Source organism: Pinus tabuliformis, chromosome J, assembly GCF_031772625.1.
Source record: "Pinus tabuliformis cultivar Carrire ecotype Pingquan chromosome J, CPIR1, whole genome shotgun sequence".
Classification (NCBI taxonomy): domain Eukaryota; kingdom Viridiplantae; phylum Streptophyta; class Pinopsida; order Pinales; family Pinaceae; genus Pinus; species Pinus tabuliformis.
Window position 1 is genome coordinate 270,068,747 of NC_142295.1, and position 12,055 is coordinate 270,080,801.

At 40.8% G+C, this 12,055-nt stretch overlaps 1 protein-coding gene across 3 annotated transcripts in view; it reads left to right on the forward strand.

Moving 5' to 3' along the window:
- Positions 1-974: 974 nt before the first annotated feature.
- Positions 975-12,055, forward strand: part of MST1 (mercaptopyruvate sulfurtransferase 1) — a 292,278-nt gene continuing 281,197 nt past the window's right edge. Inside the window, exons 1-2 of one of the 3 annotated variants that reach the window (XM_089377607.1) lie at positions 975-1,275; positions 1,362-1,598. In XM_089377607.1, the coding sequence (XP_089233733.1) occupies positions 1,174-1,275; positions 1,362-1,598 (339 nt within the window). In that variant the 5' untranslated portion in view covers positions 975-1,173. The remainder of the gene's footprint in view (positions 1,276-1,361; positions 1,599-12,055) is intronic. The other 2 variants (XM_089377610.1, XM_089377608.1) reach the window with 2 other exon arrangements.

A 12,055-nucleotide genomic window follows, 5' to 3' on the forward strand; every position in this document is an offset into this window, starting at 1 on the left:
CTAGGTTACCATAATTCTATCCATTATTAGAGGATGTTGGGCATCATTGTTAGGCCTTCATCTAGGTGGACAAGGACCTAGTGTTGTGTTGCACCTAGGATTTTTCTATCTTGTGCACACCCACAACCCACCCATTAAAATTCTCCCGTGTAAAAGTAGTTGACATTGCATCCATGTGTAGTTCTGTTTCATCCATGTTTTTTTGCTTTCACTCATGCTTTCATTGAAGATAATGTTAGGCCATCTACCTACTCCCATTGCTCAATTTTTTTTAGATATCTTATGAGCCGCACCATAACAATTGCTTTGATGGGAGTTGCTTTTGTTTCACTCAATATGATCTCATAAGGTATTGAACTTTTTATTTTGAACTTGTTCATGATCAAACATTTTTGGATTTTTTCAATTTGTTTCCATTTGCTTCGATGAGAGTTGCTTTTGTTTCACTCAACATTATCTTATAAGGTATTGAACTTTTTATTTTGAACTTGCTCTAATCAAAAGTTTTTGGATTTTCTCAATTTCTTTTTATTTTGAGACTACAGTGCTGCTAGCCCACAATTCACCCCTATATAACATCAATGGACAAACTAAGAATCCCAAAAACACTTTAATCATTTTCCAACCCCATATATTTGCCTCTCTACATTTATTTTAAAAAACATATAATACTTTACACCTTTCCTAAAATCCTCTTCTTTCTACCGTGCTCTCAATTAAATTAGCGGTTAAAATCAATTCCAAAATACTCATCATTTATTTCTTTAAAAGAAAAAAAAAACTCTGCTGTCTGTGCTTCCTACGGCAGTACTGATAAAAACGAAGACATTCCAAAACACGCACGAGCATGAGCACCTCTAACCTTATCCAACATCAACTGAAGGTATACCATTTAATTATATAAAAACTACGTAATGCAGCGTATGGGCTTAGGATATGCCACTTTAATTATATGGAAACAAATGCCAGTGGAAGAAACCTATGCCGAAACCTATAACCCTGCTGTCGAGACCATCGCACGTGGACAAACTAAACATCTGTTTTCCCGTGGGCGCTTTGCCATGTAGATGGTCAAAACCCACTATATATTTAAACCCAGAGGACTGACAAGACGTCAACCCTTATTCAGTGGGCATCCTTCCGAGGCAGCCTGCTTAGGCTATCAGAGCAATAATGGCGTCCATTATTAGCAGAACAGCAGTAGCATTGATCCGGCCGGCACAAATGCACCACCGATGGCGGGTACTGAGGCCAGCTGCTTTAGTTGTTCTCCAAGTTCGATCTCTTAACCTTTCCTGTACATAACTTCAATTGTCATCGTGGAGGCAGTAATCATTTACCTTGCTGTTTAAACCTAACAGATAATCAATGCAATATTATTCCAGAACTTGCAGAGAGTTTCAGGAAACTTCCCGTTGGAACAATGTTGCGTTTCAACAGCTGCCGTGCAATCTCCTTGGGTTCCGGTTTGTTCCATTGTAGCTGCCTCTTCTGCCCGGTACACCACGGCTTCGACTTTGAGTGATAGCACCGATAATGATGACTGTGTTGTTTCTGCCGATTGGCTTCATCAAAATCTCAGGCAACCCGATGTCAAGGTCCGTAAATTCGTCCCCCTTTCAAGAAAAAGAAAGAAGAAATAATAGCCTAAGCCCTTTGTTGTCTAATAAGAGATTCGAAATTTTAACTTTGCCTCTTGATTAAGTCCGCCTTAACCCATCCGACCTTGTCATCTTTCCGCAATCCAATTCAACAGAACAACAACATGTGCAATGAAATGAGCACCTGAGATTTCTATCTTTTTTTCTTTATGTTTGTCAGTTAGGTTTTCTCTAGGTCAGGTCCGAAAGGCACGCATAGAATATCATTCATCGCAAAAGTGATCATTTTCGAATATAACTTAGAGGTTAACTTATTCAATAGGGGCCATCAAACTACAAGTGACCTTCTTGCTGAATTGGTCAATCAGGTTGCTGTTTAAAACTTGCGTAGGATGAGAAATGGGATTTCTTAGGTTATATAATTTGAACTTGGTAAAACCCCAAGGTGGATGGGGATGAGTAGATGCTCTTGTGCGCATGTTCGAGGAGGTCTCGGGATCAAATCCTATAGTCCTTTGGGGTTACCAGGCAGTGTTTTGGCTGGTGGTTACCACTGTCCTCCATCTGGAAAACTGGGAAGAGAGGGAAAATCCACAGGGGGTTGCAAATGGAATGATCGATACGGGGGTGAGTGAGGGACTATATTTTCAGAAAAAAGGTTGAACTTGATGAATCCCTGAACTTTTTTCCCAGCCTTCTATAATTCTTTGTCCGCTAGCCTTCCGAATGTTTCCTGCTGGTGAGAATCCCGTTTCCGATTTGTGAAGTGCTTCCAGTCACGAGAAACTGTTCGAGAAACTCTCAGCACCATCTGGAAACTGTTCAGCAGTTCACAGCAGTTTCCAGTAACATCAGGGGCAGTTTTCCAAGCATTTCCAGAAAACTGCTGGCAGTTTCTGGTTGTATTTAACTTTTTTTATTTTTATAATGCATCACAAGTAAACAACAAACAAACAAAAAACCCTATTCTAACCCTAAAAGTACCTCTGTTGACAGTAAAATTAACATGTAGAACAAAATCCTTTGAAGTGAAACATATCTGCTGTGAAGTTCTGATTTTTCAAGAGGGAAGCAGACGAGCAAAAAGAAGAGAGCTATAGCTGGGGTTTTAGGAGGATTTTGCCTGAAATTTTTTGTTAATGTTTTGGGAAAGCATTTTCTAGTGTTTCCTCATTTTCCATGGTTTTCGACACACAGTGCTCCAATGTTTCTGATAAGTTTGGACCCTTGTTGTCCCTGTTTCTGGCTATGCTGCGTGAGCTTTCGAAATGGGGTGCCGGGGGTACAGGTTTCAACTTTCAGGAATAGCTAGAATCTTTCCTTAAATTTTGAGGCAACAACAAAATGGGAAAATCAATAAAGCTGAAAACTAAAATGTTAGTTACTAACTCAATGCCTGTTCTGGTTGTAATGAAGGAACCAAAATGACCAACGCCGATAAAGGGTGGGCTTTCTATACTTTTCTTCAATCCGATTCTTTTACCATTATTATTCCTTTCTTTCAATATCTCACAAGTTTCCCCCTCCCTCTTGTAAGACAAGTCAATACATTAATGCAATACTTTGTCAAGGCGGAACGATTTGGAACCATTTAAGTGCGTCCCTGCATTTTTTTAAATAAAAGTGAGTAGGTGTTGCGTCCAAAATGGCAAAAAGACCAAAATAATATATAGCTCAGACTGGTAAAATGCCCATAGAATATGCATTGCCGACAATCTAAAATGCCTCCCGGCACCTTAATTAATAAAAGCGAGTAGGTATAGCGTCCAAAATGGAAAAATGACCAAAATAGTATATAGCCCAGATCCATAATATATGACGACAATCTAAAAAAGAGGGAAGAATATATTTTTTTCTACAGGTGCCCTTGAACTCTGTGTGCCTCGGCCAAAAACATGTCAACTTGAGCCTAACTTATGCATGTTCTATGCTTAGAGCAATTTACTTCAATTTTTCATTTTAGCTCAATATCAATTCTAGAATAGCAATCACATCAGCATGATAGTAAACTGCAGATAGAACATAAACATAAACATCAGAAAACAAGCCAAGACAAGAGGACACAAGATTTGGCGCCAACAAGGGACAAACCCCAATGTGGGGAAACCCTTGATCAAATTTTCTTATATTCTTCAATAGTTCAGCAGAGAGAGATAGATAGTACATATACATTTGAAGTCAACACTTTGACTTGCCAAAATAAGAGATCAGAGATCTTCACCATGAAGATGACACAATGAGGTTGTAGATCTGATGACAAGGACAGCAGTTCGGAACTCAGGTGAAGGCATACTTATCAGACCTCATTCTTCAACTGATTCTCCAAGGTGATTCCATCACCATGCTGCACCTTGCTAGCTGACTAATCCTCAACACAGTAATACTAACCCATGACAATAGTTCTGTCCATCTCATATTACAGCAGCATCATACAGCCCTCTGATAGCTTGAGATTCAGCAGTATTATACATGACAGCTCCATATATTATGCTAATGATCTGAGCCCTCAAATACCATATGAAATACTTGACTGTGGTGTTATGGCCTGCGGCCTAACACACAGTTTTCCTGTAGCAGCATAAACATTATACTCTAAGTCACATGACACGAGGACACGAGACACGGAGGACACGTAAATACGAGTATTCAATACGAAACGCAGCGACCTGGAAACAGGACACGGGGGACACGTTATATATATATATATATATATATATATATATATATACCAAAATATAGTTTTTTATCCATATTAAATTGCAGGTTGCAGCTTATCTAATCAAATTAAAATATAATTACTTCTCAAAGTTCATAGTTCACTTTAAAAAAATAAATAGAATCAAAATTTACTATTTAGAAATTAGAATGTAATATGCTTGGTCTTGATTCTTGATTATTCAATGTTCATTGTTCATGTACAACTTACAAGCACATAAGAAAATAACTAAAGTCTAATCCTATTGATTTCCTCTGCCCCTCTTGCGAGAAAATGCCACAGCTTTCCCTTTCCCTCTAGATGTAGAAGCTGGTGGAGTTGGCAGTGGAGTTTGCTATGCTCTAGAAGCTGAAGAACTAGAAGTAGGAGCTATAGGAGGTAGACCACGTCCTCTACTGGTGGCAGGGGTAGCCCGGGCAGGTGGTGTCACCTGGAAACATTACAATCTCCCAATCCTGAAATCCTGAAAAACTGATAAGTCTGCTGCATTTTGAATGAAATCTTAAATTCTACTTTCTCCATATGAAATCCAATGAGGCCGGAACCACTCTCAAACATCCTGAGTCATTTCATGGTAATGTTAAAAATTTAAGTAAAAGGATGAAAATGAAGATTAAAGAGAATGTCACTTTTACTTTAAGAATTTAACATTACCATGAATAGCATATCGATACTAGGGCCTAGACTTGATCATTAAGCTGCCCCACTCAAAAATTATTTGTTTCTTTAAAAAAAAATTGCAGCTTATGCAGGCAACGTTTTCTACCAACGAAATACGCGTTTTCCAAATTCAGGACACGACGAAAACCGGCGAATACATATTCCATTTTATAGGACACGATAAAAACCGTATTCGACACGTATTAGGGCTGTTTTCGTGTCCAGTACGTAAAATACGGGACACGGGACCCTGGAGGACGTGTCCTGTGACTTAGATTATACTTTGTTCTTCCAATGATACCCCAACAGGTTTGACGCTCCTTTTAACTCGGCCTTCTTACAAGAAGAAACCACCCTCACACAGTTGCAAAAGGGATGCTGAAACAGTCCCTTAACCTATTCCTGTTTCATGCTGCATTATGGTTCCTTCTACTGTGGCTAGGGCACAACAGAATTGCAGCTAGGACACCTTGCTTGGACTGTGGTTAGAACTCACTGTTGGACTGTGGCTAGCTGTGGATAGGAGGCTCTTTGAACAGCAGATCTGGTCTCCTTTTTTATTAGCGTATTAGGGCCTCCTTATTACAGCATATAGGGCTGCTGATCAGCCCTCCCTTTGCTATGGATAAGGCCTCTTCATAACAGCGGATAAGGCCTCTTCCTTCACTGTGTATATGTGCCTCCTTTGCTGCATAAAAACTCTTATTAACTGCGGCCTAGGGCACCCTTAAATGTGGCTAAGTCTCTTCTTTAGGACTGCGTACGACAGCCTTCTAGGACAGCGGATTAGGGCATCATTTGCTGTGGTTAGATCTCCTTCATGGCTGTGATTAGAGCGACTCCTTACTTGCGTTAAAGCCTCTCCTAGGACTGTGTATGGGAGAGCCTCCTTTAGGGCAGCGTAGATGCCTCTCTTCAATGTGATAATCATCCTCCATGACTGCGTCTATAGGGCCTGCTTCTAGATGTCTCATGACTGTAATTTAGGGCAGCGTATAGGTCTCTTTAGACAATGTCTAGGGCTAGGGCATCTCCTCGAGGGAAACGTATTCTCTTAGGGACTTCTCCTTCCACCAAAACCCAAACAAGTGGAGAGGAAGAGATCGCAAGAGATGTGTCTAAAATGAATAGCGTAACGTTGAGGATAAGATGGGGTAAATTGGTTGTTGGCCAACTTTGACGAATCGTCACATAACACAAATAAATTCATCTCTCCATAAATACATGTCAGAATCATATGATCTTTAGATCAATCCTACACCTCTCAACAAGAGGAATCCAAGAAAAATATCAGTTGCCGTAAATAAGATGATCCACATGGAGTTTGTCCCTAGTTGCCAATTTTAACACTCCTCTGCCATCAACGCGATGCCCTGCACTGCTTTGCTGAACTATGAAGAAGACGAAGTGATCGAGAATGTATCGTACCATTCTCTACTGACCTGAAGTCAGTCCCATATAAAGAAAGTGTCCCATACCACTCTTACTGATCCGAAATCAGTTCCAAATAGAGAGAGTGTATCATACCACTCTTACTAATCTGAAATCAGTTCCAAATAAAGAGAGTGTATCATACCACTCTTATTGATCTGAAATCAGTTCCAAATAAAGAGAGTGTATCATACCACTCTTACTGACCCGAAGTCAGTTCCAATTGATCCCAGATCAATATCATCCTAGCATAGGGAGTATGGTACTACACGATGCGTCCATCAATAGTACTATGGTCCCTATCCTCATTTCCCTGCTCATTGGCCAGATGAGAGGTACTCCCAGGAGTCCTAGACTGCATGGGTAGGATATCTCAACAGGAGAAGGATGAACCACTCATCCTACCTACATGTCGCCATGGGGTATCCTTGGGGAACGCTGAACCACTCACCCTGTACACAACAAATCACTAGGGGAAGGCTGAACCACTCACCCTGTACACAACAAATCACTAGGTGAATGCTGAACCACTCACCCTATGATTGTTCATCGCTCCAAGAAGTACCCCATGCCCCCTGGAGCTCCTAGAGCTCTATGTCCATATCATATAGGACCCTCAGGAGAGAGTCTCTCCACGACTCCTAGTTGTTCTCAGAAAGTGAAGAATTTGACCTTTCCTAGGGGCTTTATTTGAATATCGGTGGCTTGCACATCAGTCCCAGAGTGATGGAGCTCTATTGCTCCTCGCTGTACCATATCCCAGATAAAGTGGTACTTAATGTCTATATGATTGGAGCGATCATAGAACACGGGATTCCTCAACAATCGAATCTCACTCTGGTTGTCACAAAAGATCATGATGGTATCCAACACATGTCCATACAGCTCACAGAAGAGCTTCCACAACTAGACAACTTCACAGGGGGCCATACTCTCAACTATGAATTCAGCCTCAACGGTGCTCAAAACGACCTTTTTCTGCTTCCTGCTAATCCAGCATATCGAAGCAGAACCCAAAGAGAACCAACAACCAGAAGTGCTCTTGCAATCCTCCATACTGCTTGCTCAGTCAGTCATCAGAATAATCATGTAGCCTCATAACTCTAACAGTGTATCACACTCCATGAGTGATCATGCCCCAAAGATATCTTAGAAGATTCTTGGCACCAATCTAATGCAAGTGATGAGGCTCAACCATATGTTGGCTCAACATGCTAACTGCAAAACAAATATCCAGACGAGAGTTCACCAAGAACATCAATGCTACTGTGAGTAGATAAAACTCAAAGGCGTTTCCCAAATCAGATCCGGCAGTACTACCGCATAACTTCTTAAAGTTAGACTCCATCGAGCTAGTCACGGGCTTGCAATTCCCCGTTCCAAATTCAGAACCCAACTCCCTTTTACTTTTGCAAATGAGAGGGTCTGCACCTGTTAGAAAGAGGTCGTCCTCATACGGTACCAGTATGAGAGGTCTATCATACACAACCTTAAAGTGAGGGTTTGGATCGGCTTCACTCCTAGTGAATCTCAGTTTCATCAGCTAGCTATCAATCCTATCATGCCAAGCCCGGGGTGTTTGCTCTAAATCATAGAGAGCTTTCTTCAACCTGCATACATGAGATGCCCGATCATGAATCTCAAATCCCTCGGGTTGTTCCAGATCTGTGGTCTTGCTATTACATGAGAGGAATGGTCCCCTTGTAAGATTTCTTTCGGTACATCTCAGACATGTACCTTCATGCTCTTCTTTGAATTCAGGCATCCCTGTCACCATCTGTCTCACATCGGGTAGGACCCCACAATGAAAATGGGGAAACCTCCGGTGCCATAGAAGAGATGTGCCACACGACATGGTCCCCATTAGACTTCCTGTGACTTGATACAAATTGCCAACCCTGAACCCAAGAGTAAAAGCATCTTTAAAATTTCTTTTCCAAACATGTACCTTTCCATCGATGAATGCCACCTTGAAACCTTTGACTTCCATTGCTGAAATGGACACCTGGTTCTTCTTGAGATCAGGTACACAAAGAACTTTTTGTAAATGAATCGAGTTACTTTAATTCAATTGAAGAGTAACATTCCCTACACCCTTTACGGAATAGGTGGCATCATCTACAAGATTGTTTCCTTCTCTATCGGATTAGAGAATGCTTCCTTGTATCCGGTAAAGTGCCTTGAGGCACTTCTATCGATAAGCCAATTTCCCAACGAGTTTGGAGGAGAGGTAGTGAAGAGGGCTGATATAAGATAATACTCCTCTTGCTTATCTGAAACAACATTTGATTCTTCATGCATGGAGTTCTTTGCTTTCTTGGAGAGTCAGCCATTACCCTACTGTCCTGCATTCCTTTTTCCTATGCCATTGAACCTGTCATTTCTTCGATCATTTGAATGATTGTGATCATCATCAAGTTATGTGTCCCCTTCTACTTGTACACTCCTTTACATAATGGCCAAACTTATTGCAAGCAAGACATCTGCCCTTCCTTTCACCCATATATCCAGACTTTCCATTGAAGTGACCTGCTTGTTGATGGAATCTCTGATAATCTTCTTCGCTTTGACTTCACCCTTGGTGAACTTGATCTTTGGAGCAGCCGGTGCATTTGATGGAGGCTCAAGGATTTTACCCTTCACGAAATTCAACATTGCTCTTCCAATGTCAGATCCAAAGACATCTTCCATCCATGATATGCAGACTTTCCATGGAGCTTGTCTTCAGCCGGGAAGAGGGATGAGGAACCCATTGAGCCTTTGACCTTGTCCAACTGTCTTCGGTGATTGCTCTTTCACTCTTGCTTGGGCTTTGTCTTCACTTCAACTCTGATACCATATTAATTTTAGGTATGTAATATGCTTAGAGCAATTTACTTCAATTTTTCATTTTAGCTCAATATTAATTCCAGATTAGCCATCATATCAGCATGATAGTAAAGTGCAGATAGAACATAAACATAAACATCAGAAAACAAGCCAAGACAAGAGGACACAAGATGTGGTGCCAGCCAGGGACAAACCCCAATGTGGGGAAACCCTTGATCAAATCTTCTTATATTCTTCAATAGTTCAACAGAGAGAGAGATAGTACATATACATTTGAAGTCAACACTTTGACTTGCCAAAATAAGAGATCAGAGATCTTCACCATGAAGATGATATAATGAGGTTGTAGATCTGATGACAAGGGCTGCAGTTCTAAACTCAGGTGAAGGCAGACTTATCAGACCTCATTCTTCAACTGATTCTCCAAGGTGATCCCATCACAATGCTGCACCTTGCTAGCTGACTAATCCTCAACACAGTAATACTAACCCATGACAATAGTTCTGTCCATCTCATATTACAGCAGCATCATACAACCCTCTAATAGCTTGAGATCTCAGCAGTATTATACATGACAACTCCATATATTATGCTAATGATCTGAGCCCTCAAAAATACCCATACGAGATACTTGACTGTGGTGTTATGGCCTGTGGCCTAACACACAGTTTTCCTGTAGCAGCATAAACATTATACTTTGTTCTTCCAATGATACCCCAACAGGTTTGTTCCACTGCTCCTTTTAACTCGGCCTTCTTACAAGAAGAAACCACCCTCACACAGCTGGAAAAGGGATGCTGAAACAATCCCTTAACCTATTCCTGTTTCATGCTGCATTATGGTTCCTTCTACTGCGGCTAGGGCACAACAGAATTGCCGCTAGGACACCTTGCTTGGACTGTGGTTAGAAATTATTGTTGGACTGGGGCTAGCTGTGGATATGACGCTCTTTGAACAGCAGATCTGGTCTCCTTTTTATCAGCGTATTAGGGCCTCCTTATTACAGCGTATAGGGTTGCTGAGCAGCCCTGCCTTTGCTGTGGATAAGGCCTCTTCCTTTACTGTGTATACGTGCCTCCTTTGCTGCATAAAACTCTTATTGATTGCGGCCTAGGGCACCCTTAAATGCTGCGGCTAGGGCACCCTTAAATGTGGCTAAGTCTCTTCTTTAGGACTGCGTATGGGAGCCTTCTAGGACAGCGGTTTAGGGCATCATTTGCTGTGGTTAGATCTCCTTCATGGCTGTGATTAGGGTGACTCCTTACCTGCGTTAAAGCCTCTCCTAGGACTGCGTATGGGAGAGCCTCCTTTAGGGCGGTGTAGGTGCCTCTCTTCAATGTGATAATCATCCTCCATGACTGCGTCTATAGGGCCTGCTTCTAGATGTCTAATGACTGTAATTTAGGGCAGCGTATAGGTCTCTTTAGACAATGTCTAGGGCTAGGGCATCTCCTCTAGGGTAGCGTATTCTCTTAGGGACTTCTTCCACCAAAACCCAAACAAGTGGAGAGGAAGAGATCACAAGAGATGTGTCTAAAATGACTTGCAAGCCACCTCTATTTATAGTGTAACATTGAGGATAAGATGGGGTAAATTGGTTGCTGGCCGACCTTGACAAATCGTCACATAACACAAATAAACTCATATCTCCATGAATACATGTTGGAATCGTTAGATCAATCCTACACCTCTCGATGAGAGGAATCCAAGAAAAATATCAGCTGCCATAAATAAGATGATCCACATGGAGTTTGGCCCTACTTGCCAATTTTAACATATAGCGTCCAAAATGGAAAAATGACCAAAATAGTATATAGCCCAGATCCATAATAAATGCCGACAATCTAAAAAAGAGGGGAGAATCTATTTTTTCTACCGGTGCCCTTGAACTTTGTGTGCCTCGGCCAAAAACATGACAACTTGAGCCTAACTTATGCAAGTTTTTTTTGGACATTAATGATCTTCAATGAAAAAGAATTGCTTATGTGGAAGCATTGTGAGAAGATCGTTTCCTTGTGGGCGGCTAATGACAATCTTTATATTGAAGTTGTTTTTTGTAGGATATTAATTCTGAGTTTGATACTAATACTTACATGTAGAATACTATTGCTTGACTTCATGAACAAGGCAATTCATCGTAGGACTATATTACCTAGAATTATAAGGAGTATGGCCACCTCAAAGGATAATATTTGTCTTTTAGACGAGTATGAAGATTTGAAGCAAGATTGTTATCTTCTTATTCCTATATTGGAATTTGGAAGAGAATCACAAGGATATGCCACACGTCAATAAAAACCTTGTGCAGTAAGTCAATGAGTTGAGAAGTATTGAAGGTATATTTGAGGATCTCATTAAAAAATTACAAATTTCCACTTCTACTTTTGAGAAGTATGATGAAATTGTTGAATGCTGGATGCATTGTCTTATTGGACTTGAATAAACTTGTTTCTCTCGAATTTGGAAAACACCTAGAGGAATCAAAGGAGAGGTAAGTAGGATTTGAACCCATGCAAAAGGATGTTCAACTATCCTTTGAAAGGTGCTTCTTCTCATGTATTGTTGGCTATTGATGCATTGCCACTCTTGCTTTTGAAAAGCACATTAAAGAATAGGTTCCAAATTGCATTGATAGATGGGTTATATGGGTAATGGGCTTGATAAGTGTGGACATGAATTGTAACACATAATGTCGAGATGAGAGGAGGGTTGGATATATTTTGACTGTCATTGGATCCAAGTTCCCCTGATCTCTTAGCCACTTGTGTTTTGTAAGAGCTAGATCTTGCACCATTTTTTGATTTGTTTGGTGATGATA